At 37.6% G+C, this 24,281-nt stretch overlaps 1 protein-coding gene across 1 annotated transcript in view; it reads right to left on the minus strand.

Moving 5' to 3' along the window:
• Window positions 1–3,495: 3,495 nt before the first annotated feature.
• B3GNT2 (UDP-GlcNAc:betaGal beta-1,3-N-acetylglucosaminyltransferase 2) overlaps window positions 3,496–24,281 on the minus strand; it is a 34,914-nt gene continuing 14,128 nt past the window's right edge. Inside the window, exon 2 of the mRNA XM_043985093.1 lies at window positions 3,496–6,054. Coding sequence (XP_043841028.1) covers window positions 4,852–6,045 — 1,194 coding nt within the window. The 5' untranslated portion in view covers window positions 6,046–6,054 and the 3' untranslated portion in view covers window positions 3,496–4,851. The remainder of the gene's footprint in view (window positions 6,055–24,281) is intronic.

Here is a 24,281-nt window from a genome sequence, read left to right on the forward strand (position 1 = left end):
TTTTCAACGGAAATTTAGCATTTCCTCCCTTTAATTATTTCATAATTGCTAGCATTTGTATAGTGCTTTAAGGTTTGCAAAGCACAACACAAGTTACCTCGTTTGAGCCTCACAACTATCCTGGCAATTATTATCCCCATTTTACAGATGAAGAAACTGAGGCCAAGAGAAGTTAAATGACTTGTCCAAGGTCACAGAGCTAGTAAATGTCTGAAGGGGAATTTGAACTCAAGTCCAAGCCCGGTGCACTTTTAAAAATTTTTATTTACTTTATTTTTAATTTGTGGAATAAAACAAACATTTCTATAACATAGTATAACCAAAAAAACTATTGTACAAAAACTGCAAATCTACCATGTACAACTTACTATTTCTTTTAAATAGAATAAAATTATCATGTATTTTTTCCTTTTTCTTCCCTTCTCCCCCACCCTAGAGATAGCTACCATTAAACACAATATGTATGTATATAATATATATGTACATATATCTATAATCATTCCATACATACTTCTATTAATCACTTCTTTCTCTGAATGCAGAGTGTCTTCCTTCATGTCCTTTGTAGTTAATTTGGGTATTTACAATAGTTATTAAAACAATATTGTTGTCACTGTATACAGTGTTCTCATGGTTCTGCTCATTTCACTCTTCATTATTATTTCATGAAGTTTATCCATGTTTTTCTACAACCAATGAGTTCATCATTTCTTATATAGCACAGTAGTATTCCATCATGATCATATACAACAACTTCTTCAGTCATTCCCCAATGGACAGGCATCCCTGCAATTTCCAGTTCTTTGCTACCATAAAGAGAGCTGCTATGTTTTAAAACATAAGTTTTTTTTTCCCTAATCATCTTTGGGGTCTCAATTCTACAATTCACTAGTTTCTATATAGCAGTCTGTTCATAGATCTTTTTTTTTTTTTTTTTTTAGTTTTCTTGCGGGGCAATGAGGGTTAACCGACTTGCCCAAGGTTACACAGCTAGGAAATGTCAAGTGTCTGAGATCACATTTGAACTCAGGTCCTCCTAAATCCAGGGCCACCTAGCTGCCCCAAGGAAAAACAACTTTGAAAGGCTTTGGAATTCTAGAAAAAAAAATTGATTGTTCAATGGGCAGAAAATGGGGTAAAGATTTTAAATGTATATCAAATAAATTTAATTTTTAAAATTAAATTTTCATTTGATCCCCATAGCAACCCTGTTCAGTGGGAGTCTTATTTGACAGATGAGGAAAATGAGGCTGAGAGCTCAAGTGATTTGCTCATATTTCAATTCTAACTTCTTACCTGGCTGCACTACCTTGGGACTTCTAACTTCTCCACTATGCTCAGGAAGCTTATTATTAGGATAACTTCATTATCCTTTAAGATCTCAACCTCAGTACTGAAGGGTGGGGTCATGAATTCCAAACTTCCATTCAAGGAGAGATCTCAGCTCAAACATTTTTCACACCTGGCTGACTTTCTCTGACTTCTCCACCATGCCCCAGCAACACAACTCGCTTTTCAACTTCCTTCTGTGTTCTTCGAGGTCAAGAAACTTTCTTTTTTCATGTTTGTATCCCCAGAACTTGCCACAGTGCCTGACACTTAATAAATGTCTGATTGACTGTTATACAGCTAATGATGGTTAGAAATGGAACCCAAGTGATACAACTCCGAATCGAATCTTTCCACCACACCATGTTTCCTCACTGCTTCAATGAGACATATTTGAAATGAAACATAACATGGATTACAAAAAGGCACAAAGCAAGTACTATAAGAATTCAAAGGTAAAAACTCAAATGTATTACTTATGGCTGTGAGGACCAATGAAGGCTTTCAATGAAGGAGGTAACATTTGAGTTGGGTTTTGATGTATGGATAGGATTTCAACTGCAAGAGACATGGAAAGGACCATAAGAATTACAGATTAAAACACATACACACATTATTCTTGCTTTCTGGAAGCTTAAAATTTAATTGCTGTTAGTGTTCCTCTTGGCTTTCAGCTAATATTTATTAAGTACTCTGGCCACAGATCTTTCCTAGGGGATGGCAAAGTGATATTTGGGAGCGTCAATACTTAATTACCAAAAATACTGCCCTTTGTGAGTTTGTGAGGGCTTTGCTCTTTGTGTTGGACCAATGTTCTCCAAACTGTGACACAAGGAACACTGTTGGTAGTTCAGAAATAGTTACCCTCCAAGAACCTTCCCCTAATTCATCTCCTTTTTCTCCACTGGCACATTTCTGGTGTACATAGACTCACTGACCATTAAGTGAATGAGGAGGCTGAGAGTAGAGAAATATTAAGAAACAATTTTCAGGGGAGAGACAGATGCCTCAGAAAAGGGAGGACAAGTTACACTGGAAAAAGCAAATTAGACACCTTTCTTATGCAGCTGCACTTGTATTTCATACCCATTGCAAAAGATGTCTATGAACTTCCTTCTTAAAGAGTCACTAGTGGGTGCAGTAGATAAAGCACTGGCCCTGGATTCAGGAGGACCTGAGTTCAAATCCAGCCTCAGACACTTGACACTTACTAGCTGTGTGACCCTGTGCAAGTCACTTAACCCTCATTGCCCTGCCCTCCCCCCAAAAAAGGCACTTGTAATCATTTTGCTATAAAACATGCTTAAGTACTCTACATATAAGCTAGCTGATCCATTAATTCAATAGCCAACCAGCAAAGAACTGAAGAGCAATTGATTACTCATTCAATTTTCTAAAAATTAAATTTGCCCTTTAAGTTCACCAAGTGTCTTCTACTTGGCTTTTTAAGTATTGAGAATGCAGTCAAACTTCTCAATATTTCCAACTTTGACTATATTTTCTAAAGGAATTTCATCTTCAAAAGAGAGGCTGCTTCAACTACAAGCCATTTTTCTGTTCAACTAAAAATGATAGGCCCTCAAATAAACATGTCAATATATGAAATACTCCATCCAATGTTAACCCCTTGTTAACACTGTAGCTGGATGCTGTCCAAGCTGCCCTGATATCTAATTAGCTTGACAGATTTACGATACCTAATAAAAATTGCTACAATTCTATAATTTATAGTTGTGGGCTCAGAGGTTCACAGATCCATAGAGCTGGAAAAAACCTTAGATAGAAGAGGTCACTTGTCCAACCAGTTCACTATGTCTGAGGCCTCAGGTCACACAAGTTGTAAAGTTAGGATTTAAACTCAAGATTGTGTGTATCATTGTGATACATCACCTACACCCCTTTCCCCACCCCTCTTCTTGGAAACGGGAAAACTTTTGCGGGGGGGGGGGGGGGGGGGAGGTAACCTCTGTTTTAAGCTTTCCAAAATGTATTCTAAGCATGAGCCACTGGAATAGATAAAAGAGTAGCTTCCTTAAAGATTCAGAAAATTCCTGATGGTTGGCCATCTTTATGGAAAGAAATACATTATTATGTATATGAAAAAGAATAGACATTAAATTCTGAAATGTGGTAGCTTAAAAAATGACAAAATGTTACACGAGAGAATTAAAAATACACAATGACTTTATTTCCACCCCTTTACATAACTCAACTATAATCTATGATGCATAAGAACTCTCAGTGACAGAATAAGCATAAAAATTGTACTTCAAGATAACATGATACTGTATAATGTACATATGTCAATAGTTTGGCAGGATTTTGTTAAATCTAGTAGTATACACCCAAAACAACTTTTCTGAATTCAAAAATAACACTTAGTTTTATTTGACATGTTACACCTTAACTTTTTAAAAATATCATGCTCTAGTTAAATATTTAAAGGACAACACTGTATACAAATAAAATATTACACAAAATATATTTAAGAAAATGTTTTGGTCAATCTGAACAATAAATAAAAACACAGGCACTTCTACATATAGACATAGGAACCAGTTACTAATCAGAATAATTCTTTTATACAAGCAATGTGGAAAATATGGCAAGAAAAGAATTCCAGAGTTCAATAGACAAACCATTCATGAAACAGTCTCCACCTTCAAGTTATTACCAGAAGTTTCAAGAATTACCCTCAAGGCCCATAGGACCACTTAGTAGTACAAAGCAAACAATCTTAAGTAGTGAGCAATTCAATAACAATTACCCATTAGCAGATCCTAATCATCTCTGGCCAATAATATGAGAATGGGGACTACTTTTTAAATGTGATTAGCAAGAGAATGACTTTTCATGTCCAGCTACAAACTAAAACATAATATCCTAATAATACTGCCTACCGTGCCCAAACCAAGAAAATTTGTGTCCCCACTCTCATGGCTATGATGGGAGGTTTCAAAAGTCAAGATTCTGGGGGAAACTGTCATTCAGTCAAGCCAGCTTCATTTTGAAAAATTAGGGGGCCATATTGACTCAAGAAAATACTGTTGGGGTGGCAGCAAAGACAGAAATGATTAAAAAATTATTCCTAAATTTAAATTTCTCTAGATTTTGTTAATATGAATTTCATCTCTGACATAATTCTCATGAAAACAGGCTCCTACCCAGGAAATCTGTATCAACCAATGTACTAAAGAATAAAATCATATTAACAAAATAAAGATAAATCTCATTTAAGCAATTATAAACTTGGGGAATTCATGATTTTTGAGGTGAGAGGGAAACAGCATTCAAACATAACGAACACTGGGCAGAATTAAAATCTTCATGCCATTCTTTCCATGAACAATCATGACCATATGCATTCTCACTTTCCAAAATATTTTATGAAAAGTTTAAATGCTTCTAAAAAGGTTCCAGGAAAGAAGCAATTCCAATGATTCAGCACAGAAATTACACCTAAATTAAGGGGAGAAAAATTTTAAGATATATTCTCTTAAGTATATTTTACTTTCATATATTTCAGCAATTTACACGAAGATTTTGAAGCTGGGACCAAATGCTAATCATTTCCTGTGGTTTTCTGCTATGTACTAACATTAAGTCTGTGTAAGAGCAAATATTTTTCCTGTTTTTTTCTTCTATATCAAATGTTCGGAAGCCTCTGTGTTTTTCTGGAGCGAGGCCAAGTTTTTGAAGGCACATGCCAGTATAAACGTCATCAATGGGATAGAGAAGGACCTGCTCAGATACTTTGTTCAGCCTCAGGGCTAGACTACCGGAGTAGAGAAACCCACCCCCTCCTGCATAAGGAGGGTAGGCACCTTCATAAACACTTTCTGGGATATAGTACTTGAGCTTTTTCTCACGATGAGGTCCAGCATCTTTGATCACATCACCTATAAATAAGTCTTTGGCTTTCTCCTTAGATATGCTATTCAAGTAATTTAGGATCTGATGAGTATTTACAAAAACATCATCATCCCCCTTGAAAACAAACTGGACATCTGGACAGGAAGTGCTCACCCACTTCAGAAATAGTACTTCTTTCAGAGTCAAGTTGAAGAAAGTATCCCTGTAGTTCCAAAGAAGAATGTCCTGGTGCTTCTCACTTTCAAATTTCAACATATCTGAAAGGTCAGGAAAGTGATCCTCAGCGGGAGTCTGTCCCAATAAAAAGACTCTTACAACTGTTTGGTTCCCAAAATGAGTCTCTTTACCCCAAGACTCTCGAATTGCTTGTCTTCTATCAAAATGGGAAGTGAGTGACTTAATAGCCAGCAGAAGGAAAGGTTTCTGCTTGCACTTGCCCTGTTGGTCTATCAGTAGTGAATAATTTCTACATCTCAGATAAAGCAGAAAGTCTTTAAATCTATCAGGTAGGTTTTCAAAATCTTTAACTGTTGACATCACTGAGAGGTCCGGCTCACAGGAATTAAGAACGCTTGCATTCAAAATCAAATTTTCTTCTACTGTCGTATTGGCCAGGATGCTCAAAATGGGATTGTACAGGTTATTTAATTTCTCTTGTTCCCTATTCCAATAGGCCTTGGCAGGTACAGGTTTCCTCCAAAACTTGCCTTTGGGCATTATAACTTCTCCTTTTCCACGTTCTTCTTGGTTACTACTTTTGGAGACTTCCACAATCAAATAAATAAAAAAGTTTGCCATCATCAAAACTCCCAACAACTTTATCCTTCGGCGTCCAACACTCATTTCTCATATCTGAAATAAAAATTAAAAAATCAAGACTATTAGAAACATAATAGGTTGACAGTTTACAATTATTTATTTGTAGTTTTTCTCATAAATTTTCTTTTTGTGTTTCGTATATTTGTCCAGTCTCCCTAAATATGACTTAAGTCCTACTAGCCATGGACCATCTATTTTTAGCCATCTATTTTTTTCCAGCCTCCAGCATCTACACATTGCCATGTGACCTGATGGTTATGCAACAGATTTTGAATGTTAAGATCAACAATTCAATTTTTAGTTTCTCTGCCAAATCCCCAAAAGATTTGTCCCTGGAAGGCAAAGAAACAACATTTTCCTATTAAAAACATAAAAGGAACTTATGGTGAGAAAGAAAATTGTATATGTATGTAGTTATTTGCTAGGTATCTCCATTCAGAATATGAACTTCTCAAAGATAAGGATTGTTTTTGCCTCTCTTTAGTGACTGAAATTCATATTAAATTAACTCTGCCAACTAATGGCATAGTCTATACCATGGGGGATAAAAACAAGATGCAGCATCCTCAGAATTTGAAGGTAATGTCGGAAAGACATTATATATTATATATATAATATATCCGATTAAGGCTAAGGGGTGGGGGGGTATCCACCATAAAATGGGTAGGATCAAACTAATAACAAATAAATACTCCATTACAAGATTTTGAATGGGACCTTGATGAGGCTACATTTTCTCCCCATTCAATCATGGATAGATGTCTCCTAAATTATTAGAGGAATAAACATGTCTCTAAACTCCTTCAGAAACCTTAAAATGCCACAAAGAAACTGACATGTAATGAATTCTAGCACATTCAAGATAATGCTGTCATAAAAGAAAATTGATGAGAAAAAAAGAGAATAAAATAAGGATGTGACATTTTTCAAGCATAGTTCAAAGGTAAGATATGATGTATCTATCTTTGGCAGACACACTAAAATATTCTGGTCATTAGGAAGGTGGTAGCCTATAATAGCTAGCATTTCTATACTGTGTGGGTTCCCCCCCACCACCAGCAATGGGATTTAAGTGACTTGCCCAGGGTCACACAGCTAGTAAGTGTCAAGTGTCTGAGGCCAAATTTGAACTCAGGGCCTCCTGAATCCAAGGCCAGTACTTTATCCACTGCACCACCTAGCTGCCCATATATATATATATATATATATATATATATATGTATGTGTGTGTGTATGTATGTATGTATATGTGCATGTGCATGTGCATGTGTATGTATGTGTATACACACACACACACATTTATAAATATCCTGTTTTACCCTCACAATGCTGGGAGGTAGGTGCTATTATTATTTTACAAATAAGGAAACTGAAGCAGGCAGAAGTTAACTGACTTGTCTAGTCACACAGCTAGTAAGCCCCTGAAGTCAGATTTGGCCTTTGGTTTTGCTGACTCCAAGCCTAGAGCTCTAGCCACTGTGCCACCCAACTACCAACATCTTAAGAGGAACACAGAGAGAAAAAAGATTAAAAATGGAAAAAAATTTAGCTCTGACAAACTGTTGGGTAAGAAACTTCTGCTTACATACAATAATGGCATAGAGGGAGGAGAAAGAGAACTAGTACATGGACGTCAATGACATATGCCAGTCTGTAAATATGTTCAATCAGATCTTATTAATAGATACTTTCATTTTAAAAACCGTAGGAAGAATTATCTATTAATAAGATCTGAGCAGTTAGTTTTGTTAGGAAAATGAAGATGGAATGTGCTGGAGAAGACTCAGAAGTGACATTTGTATTTGTGTTGGGGTGGGGAAGTTGGTATATTTATAAGGATTGTAATTCATTTCCATAATATTTTTTTTGGTGGGGCAATGAGGGTTAAATGACTTGCCCAGGTTCACACAGTTCGTATGTGTCAAGTGTTCTGAAGTCATATTTGAACTGAGGTCCTCCTGAATCCAGGACCAGTGCTTTATCCACTGTGCCACCTAGCTGTCCCTATTTCCATAATATTTAGAACATGGACTGTTTATGACTGCATGTTAACTATCATTTTAAATTCCTTCATGAGGTAATGGCTAAGGAAAGAAGAGATGTTGTTTAAGGAGTCACAGAATCTCAGAAATGCAATAGGGCACTTATATCATCTACTCTAATCAATACAACAGAAATTCTCCAACAATCCCAGGTTCTCAAACATTTTAATGGCTAAAGAATACAGTGGTAGTTTTTAGGTATCTTTAAAATATTTGTACCTCATGACCATGATGTTAGAATCTACTGTACAAAAAGCCCGGAACAAAACTAGGGAAAGCCCAGCAAAAAGTGCAAAGTCATTCCACGTGACACATCCTGGCCTTCCCTCTTTATTTTGCTTGAAATCAGAGGGAATAGAGTAGAGAATGGCAGATTCATTGAACTTAGGAGTTAAAAGATCTGGGTTGATCAGAATTCTGATAACTCTGAAATTTCAGTTTATCTTCTTTCATATGGGGATAAGAAGGACCTCCATATACCATGATTGTTATGAGAAAACTACCTTAGAAACTGGAAAGCTGTTATTAGGAGCTAAGGACATCAGACCAAGAGAGGTCATTACTTTTGCTTTCTGGCTACTGCCTTGGGTGTGAACAAGTGCTTTGGCTGACATTACAACTCTTTTTATTATCAGCTGACACAGCCTGTGTTTTGCTTTACAAAGCACCATACATGCCTTATCATTTATAACCTAAACATTTGGGGTTGGGACAATAACTTGAAAAGTGGAGAATGCCATTTCTACTTCCTCATGCCATACAAGCCTGTACTCTAATGTTAAAATATAAATGTGATGGTTCTGCTATCACTGATGGAAAGCAGAGTTTGTTGTGGAAAATTAGATCTTTTCCATTTTTTGGACTGTTTCCTGCCTTTTCAGGTTCAGTCTAAAATGCCCTCAGGGCAATCTGTATTTTTTTTTTAAAGTGAGGCAATTGGGGTTAAGTGACTTGCCCAGGGTCACACAGCTAGTAAGTGTGTGTTAAGTGTCTGAGGCCGGATTTGAACTCAGGTACTCCTGACTCCAGGGCTGGTGCTCTATCCACTGCACCACCTAGCTGCCCCAGGGCGATCTGTCTTAAACCCAGCTTTCTGTAAACAAATTTTCCCCTCCATTACTTCTATGTTTTATGAAGCAATACTGCTTATCACCTTCAGCCATTGGACTCTGTCAGAGTTTTACACACAACTATATATCTCCTCCCACTTAAAACAAAATTAGAAACTAAACTGTCTACACTCGTTGCCTCCCATTTTACTACGTATAATTAAATACCATGTATCATGTATGAAATCTGAATATTTGGAAATGGAAGTGATGACTAAAAGCCCACATGGCATCATCAAGAACAAGTTATGCCAGACTATGGGATCATTTCCCTTTCTGACAAGGTTAGCAGATTAGTAGGTCTTGGGTATTTGACTCAGTTGAAATATTTGTAAAATAGCTACCATGGGCAAGTATGGTATTTAATAAATACCATAACTAGGGGGGCAGCTAGCTGGCACAGTGGATAGAGCACCAGCCCTGGATTCAGGACTGGTTCAAATCTGGTCTCAGACACTTAACACTTACTAGCTGTGTGACCCTGGGCAAGTCACTTAACCCCAATTGCCTCACATGCACAAAACAAAACAAAAAAATCCCATAACTAGATTTTAGCAATGATTTTATAATACTCTGGTGAGCAGTGAAGGAGAGATATGACCTAGATGATATTCCAGTCAGGAGGTGGACTTAGAAATGATTAAATAACCAAATAACAAAATGGAGGAAAAACTCAGATGGAGTGCCATAGGCATCTGACATTGGCCTTGCTTTGCTCAAATTTTTATCAACAAATTAAACAAAGATGATACAAAACTGAAAGGGACTGAAGCAAAATCAATGGATTAAAAAAATCAGGATGAAAAAGAAAGATATAAAAAAGCTACACAATGTTGAACCAAACAATAAGATTAAATGTAATACAGATAAAGTTAAAGTGGAAGAAAATGCTAAAGGATATAGATAATGTGATATGGATAAAGGTAACATCCTATATGTGGAAATTAAAAGGTAAGGTTCTACATTTATAGGAAAAAATATCAATTGTGCAAGTATAAGATAAGGGAGGCATAGTTAGAAACAGTTCAAATGAAAAAGATCTTAAGACTCAGTGAATTGGACGCTCAGTATGAGTCATGGTAGCCTCCCCCCACCAAACAAACAAACAAACAAAACCTTTATGCAATTGTTAGGCTGTATTAATAAAGACCCCAAATCCCTAAGGGATATGATAATCCTGGCATACTTTACCCTAGTTAGATCACACCTGTAGTACTGTGTTCACTGCTGCTGGCCACATTTTAGGAAAAGATAAACTGCTATGAGTCCAAAAGCATGCTAACAAGATGAAGGAAGGACTAGAAACCATGCCACATGAGGAACTGGAGATGTCTGACTTGGAGAAGAGATCACTTAGGAGGCACATGAAAGCCACCTTCAGGTATCTAAAGTGCTATCATATGGAAAAGGGTCAAGAAGAGGAGTTACAGGTAGAAGGTGAGGAGCAGCAGATGTTTAACACTAAGGAAAGATAACTTCCTGTAAATTCAAACTGTCCGAACTGGGCTGATTCTGCAGAGAGGGAGTTCCCTAACCACAAAGGTCTTTTCCATTTGAAGTTGGATAGTCACTTGTCCGGGATATTCACACCTTCTCATGATGATCCTTCCAATTTTGTGATTCTGAGAGATGATACCTTGGAATAGAGACCACGAATGCAAATACTTAGGGAGAAAGTCCAGAGAGAAGAAGGGCGGAGGTTAGATTTGTAAGTTAACAAGGAAATGAAGGCAGAAAAACCAGTAGAGCATGTCACAGAAGTCAAAGGTGGAGGAGAGACAAGGAAGGAGGCTTAGTCAACAGTGTCAAAAAATATTACAGACAGGTCAAAGAGGAAGAGGACTGAGGGGAGTCCAGTAGATATGATGATAAAAAGGGTCATTAAGTGACCTTTGAGCAAACATTTTCAGTAGTGATAGGGGAAAAAAGTGTTCAAAGGGGATGCATAGTGACTGAATGGGTAACAAGGAAGTGGAAAATAATTTTTCCCTAAAGTTTGTAGGAAAGGAAAAAGGAGAAACATAGGATGAAACCTTTACAGTAGAGGGAAGGGGTTTGTTTGCTCGCTGACACAAATAAAGAGTGTTGAACTTAACAGTCTGGAAGACCTGAGCTCACTAGTGTGACCCTTGGGCAAGTAACCTAATTTTTAGCCTCAGTTTCCTCATCTATAAAATGGAAATAATAATAGAACTTACCTTTCAGAGACAACACACGAAATTTGCTTTGTAAACCTTAAAGCATAAAAAATGCTAGAGCTATTATTAATAATATGGCTACCTTAGCACATCTGTAAGCACACTGAAAGAAGCCAGTGGAATAAGAAATTAAAAATATAGAACTAATTAATGGCAGGTGGAACAAGATTCTGGAGGAAATAGGTAGGAAATAGGTAGGGAATGGATCAAGAACACAGGTATAAGGGTTAGCTTTGATAAGGTATAGGACCGCCTTAATCTCTGGGGGGAAAAAAATGGATATTATAGAATGAATGGGTAAAGACACCCAGAATTTTTAGGCGTGATGATAATCTAAGAAGGCTCACAACAGATGGCCTGGGAAATGGTTAACTTGAGGAGAGAGGAAACAGGTGTTTTAGAGGATTAAATATGGAATGAGGGGATTAAATATGGAATGACTTAAGTGGAGAATTAAGTCAATTCTTAGCAGTTGGTAGGGACTCATCTGAAGTTTTGTGCTTAAATTTATAATAAACTAAACCAGCTTTATTTGAAACTTTCACCAGTAATGCTCAGTAGTCAAGGAACAGGATCAGAGATTTCGATGATAAGGGTTATCCATGGTTAAGGATTGGCAGAACAAGAATGGTGGAAAGTCAAGGGAATTCTAAGGTCTATTTAATAATGATTATTCCTAGTGTGATAAAATATGGTATGGTTTCAGAAAGTGTTCATACTCCGGAAGTTATCATAACTCATTCCCATTTGGCCCCTTTCTTCTCCTTAGTTCCAAATTGCTGAGTAGAAATGTTTCACAATAAAACCAACTATTTATAATAAATCTTAAATCTGCATTTGTAACAAACAGGAAAAACTGATAAGTTCTGAATTACACTGAAATCACTGAACTGATCATTCTAATTATCACAGATTGCAGTTGATCCTGGATTCTGGAAGTCTAAGTCAGGAGAATACAAACAGTTCTTAAGCTAGGTGGACAGGCCTTAAGTACTGCTGGTCCAGGGACATCATTTTTCCTCTAATTAACTACAGAAAGGCTCATCAACAGGTTAGCTGCAGGGTGATGAATTTTATGCCAAAGAACTGAAATATCCACAACAATGAAACATGAATTCTTGGAGTACTGGACTATACAGAACACTTTTGAATGAAAAAAAATAATAATTTGAACACAGCATTCTTTTGAAATCAATTAGTCTATACTGAGGCCCTTGAGAGAAGGGACTATTTTTGCTTTTCTTTGTATCCCCAGATCTTAACACAGTGCTTGGCACATAGTAGGCACTGAATCAATGCTAACTGATGGACACCTACTAAGAGAAAGACACTATGCTAATCCAAGGGGATACAAAGATGTGTAATTAGCCTGTGAAACACTGCCTAATATAGAAGGCAGTGTGATCTACTGAAAGTACCATCCTGCTAGGATTCAGAACCATCATATCGCAGAGTCGGAAGAGCTCAGAAGCTGTCAAATTCATCCTCACAAGAATCCCTTCTCTACATCTGTAGAAAGTGGTCATCCAACTCTAAGACTACCACTGAAACACCCAATCCACTTTTAGATATTTCTAATTCTTAGAAAGTTTTTTCTTCTATCAAGACAAAAATCTTGCCTTTCTGCAATAGCTGTGTGACCCTGGGCGAGCCACTTAACCCCGATTGCCTCACAAAAAAAAAAAAAAAAAGACTGCATCTTATCCTTTCTAGGTCTCTCAGTTTCTTCATCAGTAAAATAAAGTCCTTAAGTTTCTTTCTAAAATTTAAGAATTTTATATACATAGGGGGCAGCTGGGTGGCACAGTGGACAAAGCACTGGCCCTGGATTCAGGAGGGCCTGAGCTCAAATCCAGCCTCGGACACACTTAACACTTACTAGCTGTGTGACCCTGGGCAAGTCACTTAACCCTCACTACCCTGCCCCCCCCCAATTCTATATACACGCACAAAAATATCTCTGGTTACAAAAATTAGATTAAAAATTAGAAAAAACCTAACTTCCAGGAACATAACCCCAAGTGGTAATAATCACACCCCATAAATGCCAAACTATTTATAGTGATACTTTTTGGTAGTAGCAGAAGACTGAAAACAAAGTGTGTACCCTTTAATCAGGGAATGTTTAAACAAGTGGTGGTGCTGATCTAAATTGAATGAAATCTTACTGTGGCATAAGAAATGATAGACATAGTAAATTAAGAGGGGAAGACATGTTGAACCAAAGCAAAGTGAAGTAAGCAGAATCAGGAAAAAAAACAGCATACAGGATGGCTGTAACAATGGAAATGCAAAAAATGGCAACCAAAATGCAAAACTTACCTCCAAGAAATTATTATGATCAATCTGTAGTCCCAAGGAAAAGATAAGAGAAGGCACCTCCTTCCCTTTTCTTTCCTTTTTTACAGAGATAAGGAATGACTATGCATATGAAACATTGCAAATATAATGCTACACTTTCTTGATATACTGGTTAGTTTTACTACAAACTATTCTTTTTTTAATTTTCTGTTAAAAAGGGATAGCTTCCTGAGAGGAAGTGATGTGGGATGGGTTTAATTGATCAGATTGATCGTGAGGCATCCCTAAGTATTACAAGACTCAGTGACTCAGTTTCCCAAGTTTTATTGAAAGACTGTTGGCCACAGGGAGAGTACCAGAAAAATGGAAAGGTATATCTCAAATAGAGAAAGAAAAGACAAATATATTTATAGTATGGATAAATTGATTATCAGTCTCATAATAATCTCCACCTTAAGGAGGTACAGGGGAGGGCTTATTCTAATTTAGAGTTCCTGAGGTTCTAGGCCAATCCCCAGGTGGGTACCTTTTTCTGTGGAGGTGTGTTTTGGGGGTTTACCTGTCATAAGGTGAACTGGGGACAAATTTGCTCTTTTCTGCATGTTACCTCAACTTGCCAAGGTCAGAGTGCCCCTGTGTTTTTCATTTTTAGGCTTAGTTTCTGAGTATTAACATTTATCAGTTAGGATTTCTATAACCTGTCTGTGTTTTATTGCAGTTAAAGTCTCTATGACCTGCCTCTTTATGTTTTTGTTCTGGGTGGTGGTTAATGGGGGTAGTTAATAGGAGCCAAACCTCCAAGTACCAGTTAACAAGAACCTAGGCCCTGACTTTGATGAGGGCCCAAGTCTTAAATTATCCATTAATCCCTTTCAGAACTGGGGTCTGTAAGTTATAGCCCCTCTTGGAGCTCAGATCTAAATTAGAGCTCAGGTCTTAGGTTTTTCTGTTAACCCTTTTTTTACCTCCTACATCAGAAGGGGAAGAGGGACATTTTGAGAAATGGAAGTGATGTACAAACATAAGATATCAATAAAAGTCCATTTTTCAAAATTAAAAGAGCTTCAATTCCTTCTTGCAATATAATATTATATATTGTAGAATAAGAAGGTTAACTAGTTTAAAGGTTGTAAATCCAGGATCATTACCACATGGCACTCTGCATTATTCGATGTCTAGAGGCATCCTATTCCATTTCCACAAGAGACTACATTGCCAACTGAGATATTTAATTCTTCAACAGGGAAATCATGCCAAAAGCATGTAAATGATACTAAGAGGGGAACTTTGTTCAACCTGTTCTTTACTCCCATCCCACCACATCCACACATCTCCATGTACCAAGAATACATATAAGTGGCCCACTGTGCCCATGTAGCAGTCCAAACAATGTCCTCAGGAGCTGTCTTTTTTTTTTCCTTGTTCCTTCTTTGCCTTGTATTGCCTCCAAAGGTTCTGGGAGCAAGGTTAACTCCCAGAACATGTCACAGACCTCTTCAAGGGCAACTTGCTCCTACATGTAACCCTCACCCGGTACTTGTGGAGGAGGGGATACAGTAGCAACTAGCAAAAGTCTGGACCTTATTCTTTGACCATGCAAAAGATCTAATCATAAGGATGGGAGAGGGTACCGATACTTTGGGCATCTTTCTATCCCAACATACCAGGTATTCTTTGCTCCTCACCTTAGTCCCACTCCCCACCTTAGTCTGATGCTTGAACTCACAAAGGAACAAATACTATGATAAGTCAGGGGAGGAGGAAGGAAGTTATTTATTCCTGCTCCCGGTTCTGGCTTTTGTTTGAAGTTAAAACAGCCCTCTATCTCACTGGGGTTGTAGGGAGTATCAAAGTACAGAAAGAAAATAAAACGTAGTTTTTAAAAAAAAGTCTATTCTCTTCCTCCTCAAATTTTTCTAGACCTCTCACAAAATCTCAGAGTTGGAAAGGAGCTTAGAAGCCATCTAGTTCAATCTGGACCTGTATAAGAATACCCTCTACTACCTCTACCTGAAGTGGTCATCTGGCCTTCAAGAAACCTCTCTTTGCAATGGAGAACAATTTCCCATCAGCACCTTACCCACCTTACCAGCACACTCATCAGAATACAAGACACATCTCTCTCTCCCAGTAGAAAGGAAGCTCCAATAATCAGAGAGATTCCTTGGGTTTTTATTTTATGTAAGGAATGTAAGGTTTCAGGGAGAAGATGAGTGGTCAAAATATGAGCTGTCATCTTTTCTTTGTAAATCTAACTAGTCCAAGTGCCTAGCATTTTTTTTTTGTGAGGCAATTGGGGTTAAGTGACTTGCCCAGGGTCACACAGCTAGTAAGTGGTAAGTGTCTGAGGCCGGATTTGAACTCAGGTACTCCTGAATCCAGGGCCGGTGCTTTATCCACTGCTCCACCTAGCTGCCCCTTTTTTTTTTCTTTTTATTTATTTATTTTATATGTAAAAACAAATGTTTGTTAAGCTGTGTCCTGATGAATTTTCTAAATTTTTAACCTTTTTTTTGCTGGATAGCCACTAGGGCAGGGGCTAACATTTTTTGTGTCATGGACCCCCTCAGAATAACATTTTTAATGGAATAAAATTAAATACAGAGGATCATAAAGGAAACCAATTGTTTTGAAACAGCTATTAAAAAAAAACACACACAACACAACTTTTTTTTTTAAACCATAAACTCCAGGATATGAAACCTTGACCTAGACCCAAATGGTATCAGTCAGAGCCAGTATCAGCATTACTTGGCAAGTCCTCTTGGTCAACTTTTCTAAAAATTAACAATGTGGCTTGGCTTTTTAACCAAATTTAGTGAGACCTCTTCACCCTCACAGATGAATGACAATTGTTAATAAAGTGATATCACTCATTTATTCATTTATCCAGTAAACATTTATTAAACACCTAACTATTTGCTAGGCACTATGCTAAGAACTGGGAATACAAGAGGCAAAATACAGTACCTGCCCTCAAGTTACTTACAACCTAACGGAGAAGACTTACAAGCAAACAAATATATATAGGATAAATAGGTGGGATCAAACCCATTCAAAATGTGAAAGTGCACACATGGACCAAAAAACTTTATTTGAAACTACTTGGATTGATTTCCAAATGGTACTGACTTATGACTTTTGTGCAAATACTATGCTCCCCTGAACTATACGTATCTCATCTGTAAAGTGAAGATCTCCTTTCTCCCCCTTCAAGCCTTTCTCTCCTAGTTTTCCTACTCCTTTTTTGTTAACTCCCAGTAACTTATACTTCTCATTGTATTGAATGCTTCTCATTTCCTGGACCATGTCCAACATACCAAGTATAGGTTGATACGGACACAATAAGACAGGGAGGACAACTGAGGTCAATTCAAATATTTAGTGGCTACTATTTGTGCAAGGCACTACACTAGGCAATAGAGATGTAAAAATGAAAAATGATACCTCCTACCTTCAAGGAGCTTATGGGGCCAGGAGGGGGAAAGAAGGCATATACATACCCAGAAAACCATAATACAAGATAGAGTGTGATGGGAACAATGGAGATGTACAAACAACTGAAAAATACATATAGAAATGTCCAGCAGGCAAAGTAAAAGTTATTGAGCCAAATATTGGGACTATGTATAGGTCCAGAAGTCATCTACATGGAAATAATTGAACTCTTTGGAAATAGATGCCATCACCAAAGGAGGAGAGAATCTAAAAAGAGAACTGAGGACAAAGGGACAGAGCCTAGAGTGGGGGAAGGGGGGGGGAATACTTACATTGCAGTTGGATAGAAGAAAAAGCAAAGAGGGCAGAAGAAAAGTGGTTAGATGGATAGGAAAACCAGGAGGAGGCAGTGTCACAGAAATGCAGAAGAGAGAATTGAGTCAAAAGTATGCTTAACTGAGATCAAGGGGGAGAAGTGGGAAAGAACATCATATCTAGCATTTGTCATTGGTTGGTGTCCTCTAAAAATAAAAGCAATTTCAGTGGAGGAATGGGATTTAGCTAAGAGTGGATTTTTGCCTGAGTGTGCAAAGAGACAACAACCTGGTGGCTTACCATACCTAAATCTAGGGTGATGGGGCTAAAGTAGCATATGCAAGCCAAGTCGAACAGAACAGATGGTTCATCTCCCACTAGCCAGACTTTTAGCTCTGATCAAAGCTACTTCCAAATTCTGCCCCCAACCAGCTAATCTTCTAACTCAATACCTTGATTTCCCTAAAGTACAGTCTCATCTTTGCCACAAAGCTTCCACTAGCCTGTGTGTTAACTTCCTTATTTGGAAGATTTCAGCCTAATGCCCCACCCCAAAGGAACTCCAGGCTTATCTTCAGCATTATTTTTTCTCAGAAGAAAAAAAACATTTCTCCGAAGTCCACTCTAAAACTTAACACCATCACTACAACTTCAGCCTTCATCCCTAACCTACACCTTTTCCAGGATGCAATTTCAACAAACATTTTTAGGCAGCTACTAACTTTGTGCAGAACATTGTGCTAAACTTTGGGGAGATGCAAAGATTAAATAAGACCTGGTATTCATTCATTAAACATATAATAAGTACCTATTGGGTACAAGGCATTGTGCTACACATAATATTAAGGACACAAAGAGATGTTCAATAAAGACCTTGCTCTCAAAGAGCATAAAATATAATGAGGAGAATGAACTAGTTATGTGTCCTTTAATCATTTAATCTATTCTGGGCCTCAGTTTCTTTATGTGCAAACTGAGGCAGGATTAATCTCTAAGACTCCTTCCAGCTCCAATAGCCCAAGTTTAGGTCCTTTATTTCACATATCATATTTAACTGTTTAAAGTACAAAAGATATTTCTAGGCAAAGTGTTATGAGAAATTTGAGGACAGCTAAAACCACTTGGTCAGGGAGGGAATAAGGGGATGGAAAAATGAGTGGGAAGAGTAGTTAAGTATACAAGGTGGGGAGGGTAACCTATGATACAAGGCTACAAAGACAATTTGGAGCCAGATTATAGAAGACCTTGAATACTAAAGACACAAGCAAAGGTTCAGAGGCAGGATAGCATGGAAAAAGCAAGAAGGTTTGTACAAAATCATTAATACCAACATTTTTTATTGTTATAAAGAACTGAAATATGCTATATGAATGTGATGGAATATCATTCTACCATTAAGAAATGATGGGGGGGGGGCAGCTAGATGGCACAGTGGTTAAAGCACCGGCCCTGAATTCAGGAGTACCTGAGTTCAAATCCGGCCTCAGACACTTGACACTTACTAGCTGTGTGACCCTGGGCAAGTCACTTAACCCCCATTGCCTGCAAAAAAAAAAGCAAAAAACAAACAAAAAAAAAGAAATGATGAGGGGGCAGCTAGGTGGCTCAGTGGATAAAGCAGTGGCCCTGGATTCAGGAGAACCTGAGTTCAAATCCAGCCTCAGGCACTTAACACTTACTAGCTGTGTAACCCTGGGCTAGTCACCTAACCCTCAAATGCCCTGCCAAAAAACAAAACAAAACAAAACAAAACAAAACAAAAACCACAAGAAATGATGAAAAGGGTTGATTCAGAGAAACCAGGGAAGATTTGAATGAGCCAATGCAGAACTCAGTGAGAAGAATGACAATTATCTATACAATGACCACAACTCCCTAAATGAAAATTGAAAAGACTTCAGAGCTCTGAACAACGCAATGTCTCATCACAACTCCAGAACACTGACAATTGAAAAATTATTTATTAGGGAAAAAACTGAGTACATGGATAAATGTTAACATCAAGTCATCAACTTACTGGATTTAAAGAAAAGGACAAGCAGAAACAAAAGGAAATAAAACAAAGACTAAATAGAAGGCTGGGTAGCAATACAAGTAAAATAAGGGCTAGGCAAAGGAATGGCAACTACCTATTTCTCCCAACCACTCTTGCCTGAACTGACCTCAGCATTCTATAGATCAGTGTCAAAATTGGGCAGCAAAATTACCATGGTCTTTACAATTTAACGATTATTCCTGGGGCAGCTAAGTGGTGCAGTGGATAAAGCATCGGCCCTGGATTCAGGAGGATCTGAGTTCAAATCTGACCTCAGGCAACTTGACATTTACTAGCTGTGCACCCCTGGACAAGTCACTTAACCCCCATTGCCCTGCAAAACAAAACAAAAAAACCAAAACAATTATTCCCTGGTATCTTCTACATGACCTGTGCTAGGTCATCATACACTGTGATAGCAGGATAAGTCAAGGACACCAGTAGAGAGACAATGAAACAATAAAGAACTTCTTATTTCAAACATCCAGGTGAAGGATGAAACTGTCTCCTGGGTGGCAGGTGGAACAGTAACTAAGCTTTTATGTAAGGAAGCATACTTATTGATGTTAGCTCTATATGGTAGGTCTGCTCATGACAAAATACTCCTCTCCTTCTAGGCTCCATTTTTTTCCCTTAAAGGAGGCAAGATATTTCCTCCCTTACTCTTGTTTGGGTAATACATGAAGGCACTCTAACAACTATCTTCCTTCCTTTCTTCTTTTTTTCCAGGGTATTCCCTCCATCAACACAAATCACAACCTCTCTCATTGTTAGTCCAGTATTTCATGGATTGTTGTGCATGGAAAATTCACTAACCACTGCTGCCAACCTGGTGATGTGCCCTTCTGGTCCTTCAACAATAGGCACAGTGTCTGTTACTTAGCTTGTACTACAGGTCCCAGGATTTGCCAAAATTTGAACTCTAGTGACACAACCTTTGAGAATTCAATGTCACCTCAATGTCATGATGAGGCAGAGTACGGCTTTACTTTAGCAACTACCACAGCATGAAAGGACACCAGAAAAGAGGAGTTGCTACGTTGTATGGTACAGAAGAGTATACTTTGGGAGAAAGGACATGAAGTGCCTAGAATATTATAGAGAGCAAGATACTTTTGTCTGATAATGCCATTAGGTTCAATGGACATTTATGGAGCACCTACATGCAGGCAAGGCAGCTAGGTAGCAAAGTAGATAGAGTGGGCAGCTAGGTGGCACAGTGGATAAAAGCACTGGTCCTAGATTCAGGAGGACCTGAGTTCAAATCCAGCCTCAGATACTTGACACTTCCTAGCTGTGTAACCCTGGGCAAGTCACTTAACTCTCATTGCCCTGCCAAAAAAATAAAATAAAATAAAAGTAGATAGAGTACTGGGCCTGGGGTCAGGAAGACTCATCTTCTTGAGTTCAAATCTGGCCTCAGACACTTAATTGTGTGCACATGTATGAGCTTTATCTAATTGCTTACCACCTCAAGGAGGGGGCAGGGGAGGGAGGGAAGGAGGAATAAAAATTGGGACCCAAAACTATAAATGAAAATGCTCATCACCTCAATAAACAAATGAGTGAATGAATTAGATGGATTAATTAATGAATTTTTTAAAATGATGAACCAAACATGCAGGAGTCACTAACACTTGACCAGGAGATAATATCTATATTTCAGATGAGAATGCTATCATTCAATCAGTCCCTGGGCCAGAGTGTCTGTTTAAGAGATGGATCTCCCTATCCCACATCCTTTCACCTAAAAGAAAGAAGCACAACCCCTTTTCTAGTAAAAGGTCTAGCTTTGAGTGACCTTTTCACAGCAGTTCTTGGAACACCCAGAACTGAAAAACTTTAGAGGGGAACTTTAAAGGGGAAAGACAAGAACTCTTCAAAGAGTGCTTACAAGAGGGAAGGTACTGTTTTACTGCAGAGCTGCAATATAGGAGACATCCGCTTCCCTGTCTGTGGGGAATATTAAATAGGTGACTTCCTCAAGGTCTGACAGCTATTTTTAGAATACAAAAATTCGGTGTAGTCCTTCCTGAACATCTTAATACACTCACAAGTCCTTACTGGCCTTGGTATCTGTATTGTTTCGCTTTTAACAAGCAGCTGGGGGAGGCAGGTGGGTATTTTAATCTCACACCAATTTCCTAATGTTACAATTAAGGATAGACTAAATGGTTCTTTGAAAGTATTCAAAGGAGGACTAGGAGAGACCCAGTCAATACACAAAAAGCATTTATTAAGCACCTACTATGTGCCAGGCAGTGTCTAAGCTTTTTCTTTTTCTTTTTGCAAAAGAAAGGCAAAATAATGGTTCCTGATCAAGGAACTCATAGTCTTCCAAGTGTAACTTTAGAAAACATTAGATAATGATGCATGTTTCCTCTCCTTCCTCTCAGAAGAGAATGGTAGATTAGAGGTCTACTTTCAGACATGACAGGTGTGCTGATTTGTTCAATGAAGCATTGTACGGTAGAGAGAAACCAGTGAGAAGTGAGCTATTTTTTTTTTCATTTTTAGAAAAAAACTTAAAGAATATCAATAAAACAGTAGAAAAAAGGCTGGAGGACTGCTATTTGATTCAAACTTCTGAACATGTAGTTCAGCTGAAGAGATAATATAAACCAATTCTAATACTGTAATCTCAAGAACATGATCAACAACAACAAAAAACACTCAGTGTGCCTATGTCCTTAATGCATTCTTGTACACTAAAAGGCCAACTGGACAAATTCATTATCTCCAAAAAATCCCCATTTCCCACCACTGAGTCTTTGTTCAAAACTGGTTCTTATTCCTGGAATGCCCTCCTACTAGGTTCCATTTTCACTTGTCACAGTCTTTTGCAGATAACATCTTTTCCTTTTCTATCTCCATAGCTATAAATTGTCTTTTCTTCTTTGGAACTGACATAACGCTTTACACCTCTCTTGTGTAATTCTCTCTTTTTTTTTTTCATCTTGTGTTATAGTCATGCTATGGACAACAATAACCAAAAAACCCTTTTGATCTATTGTCTTTCGCATGCGTGTATGTATTGTTTCACTATTTTCCAAATTTTTAAAAGTGCTGCTGATTTATAAACTACAAATTCAAGTTCATAGTAGTTTTTTGGCATCCTATACTTATATAATCAACAAATACTGTTAGAATATATACTATCACCTGAAGGGGAAGGGAAATGCAAGAACATTTTTCCAGGGCTAAAAAGAGGTCTTTTCATTTTAAAAGGTCAAGAATTACAATTACAGGTAATAAATGCCTGAGATTGGGGGGAAGGCAAGATAACAGATTAAGAAAGGTCTCAGGGAGGAGGTAGAATTTGAAAGGACTTTCAAAGAAGGATAAGGCTTAGATAAGAAAGGGCAGGAGGAGGAGGGCATAGTAAACTAGTGGAATGAAATAGGGGCCTAACAGGCAGGAATGTACATCTACTATTCATAGGAATGTTAAGCAGACCAGTTTAAACTGGGAGTAAAAAGGCCAGGGAGGGAAGGGAGACTGAGGTTAGAATGGGGTGGGCCTTATATGTCATTCATCTATATGGAAAATATGTCAAAGCATTTGGGTTTGACAAATCTTTTTGCCCAAAAGATGATAAAATTATGCTTCCTTTGATAAAATGGGAGAGAAATGAAGCAGGAAGCACACTTCTAAACATCAGTTGTTTTTAAAAAGCAACTATATTACTAAATAGTGTCCTCTACTATCAGATCACATTGAAAGTATCTCTGTGACAGAAGTGTTTGTTCTCAGGTTGCACATTATCCAGAACTCACAATGTAGAAAGGAAGTAACAAATTTTCCAAGCAGGAACCAGATTCAAAGTTAGAGTATGCATCTTTTTGTTAAACAATACAATAATATCTATTTTCAAGGACCATATTTTATGGGGTGGGGTGTTAATGTGGGTGTTGGTCAGAAAGAATCCATTGTGTTGAAAGTAAATATAGCAACTAAAAAATGGAATAAACTTTGTGAAATAATACAAAGAGAAAAAAAAGAATCAGAACAGAATAGATACTATGACTACATGGGAGGGGAAGGGAAGTGAATGGAGGAAAGGAAATGAGCATTTATTAAGCACCTACTAGGTACCAGGCACAGTGCTAAGCACTTTACCTGATCCTCACAAGTTGGGTGGTACTATCATCTCCATTTAACAATTTACAGAAACTGAAGCAGACAGAAGTGACTTGCACAGGATCACACAGTATGTCTCTGAGATCCCATCTGAACTCAGGTCTTTCTGACTCCAGCCCTAGCACTCTTGATATTCTTGACCTTTTATTCTTCCAAATGAAGTTTTTAATTTTTTTTTCTAGCCCTATAAAATCTTTGATAATTTGATTGGTGTGGCACTGAATAAGTCAATTAACTTGGTAGAATTGTCATTTTTATAATATTGTCTCAGCTTACCTCATGAGCTTAGATATGTCTTTGTGTGAAAAGTAAGAGTGAGGCTGACAACTTCACCCAATTCTACTTCACTTAAATTCAACTGGAACACAAGATGAATACATTAAGACATCACCTGTGATGTCACTGTTCTTCTTTGAAAATGAAGGATACAATGCCTCTAATGAATGGGACTAAATGGACAAGGAATCCTGATGAGATTCAGAAGGAGTGAAAAGTTGTTATATACTGAAACACACTAATTTAGATTTATTGGCTATATTGATGCTAATGTTAATGATTTTTAAATAGTTTTTTAAAAAAATAAATTACTGTATATGATGGTGCCTAGAAAAAGAATAAACAGCAAATTCACTAAGAAACAAAAGGTTGAAGAGAAGGGATTTAAAAAGACTAATATTATCTA

This window comes from Dromiciops gliroides, chromosome 2 (genome assembly GCF_019393635.1).
Source record: "Dromiciops gliroides isolate mDroGli1 chromosome 2, mDroGli1.pri, whole genome shotgun sequence".
NCBI classification, from domain to species: domain Eukaryota; kingdom Metazoa; phylum Chordata; class Mammalia; order Microbiotheria; family Microbiotheriidae; genus Dromiciops; species Dromiciops gliroides.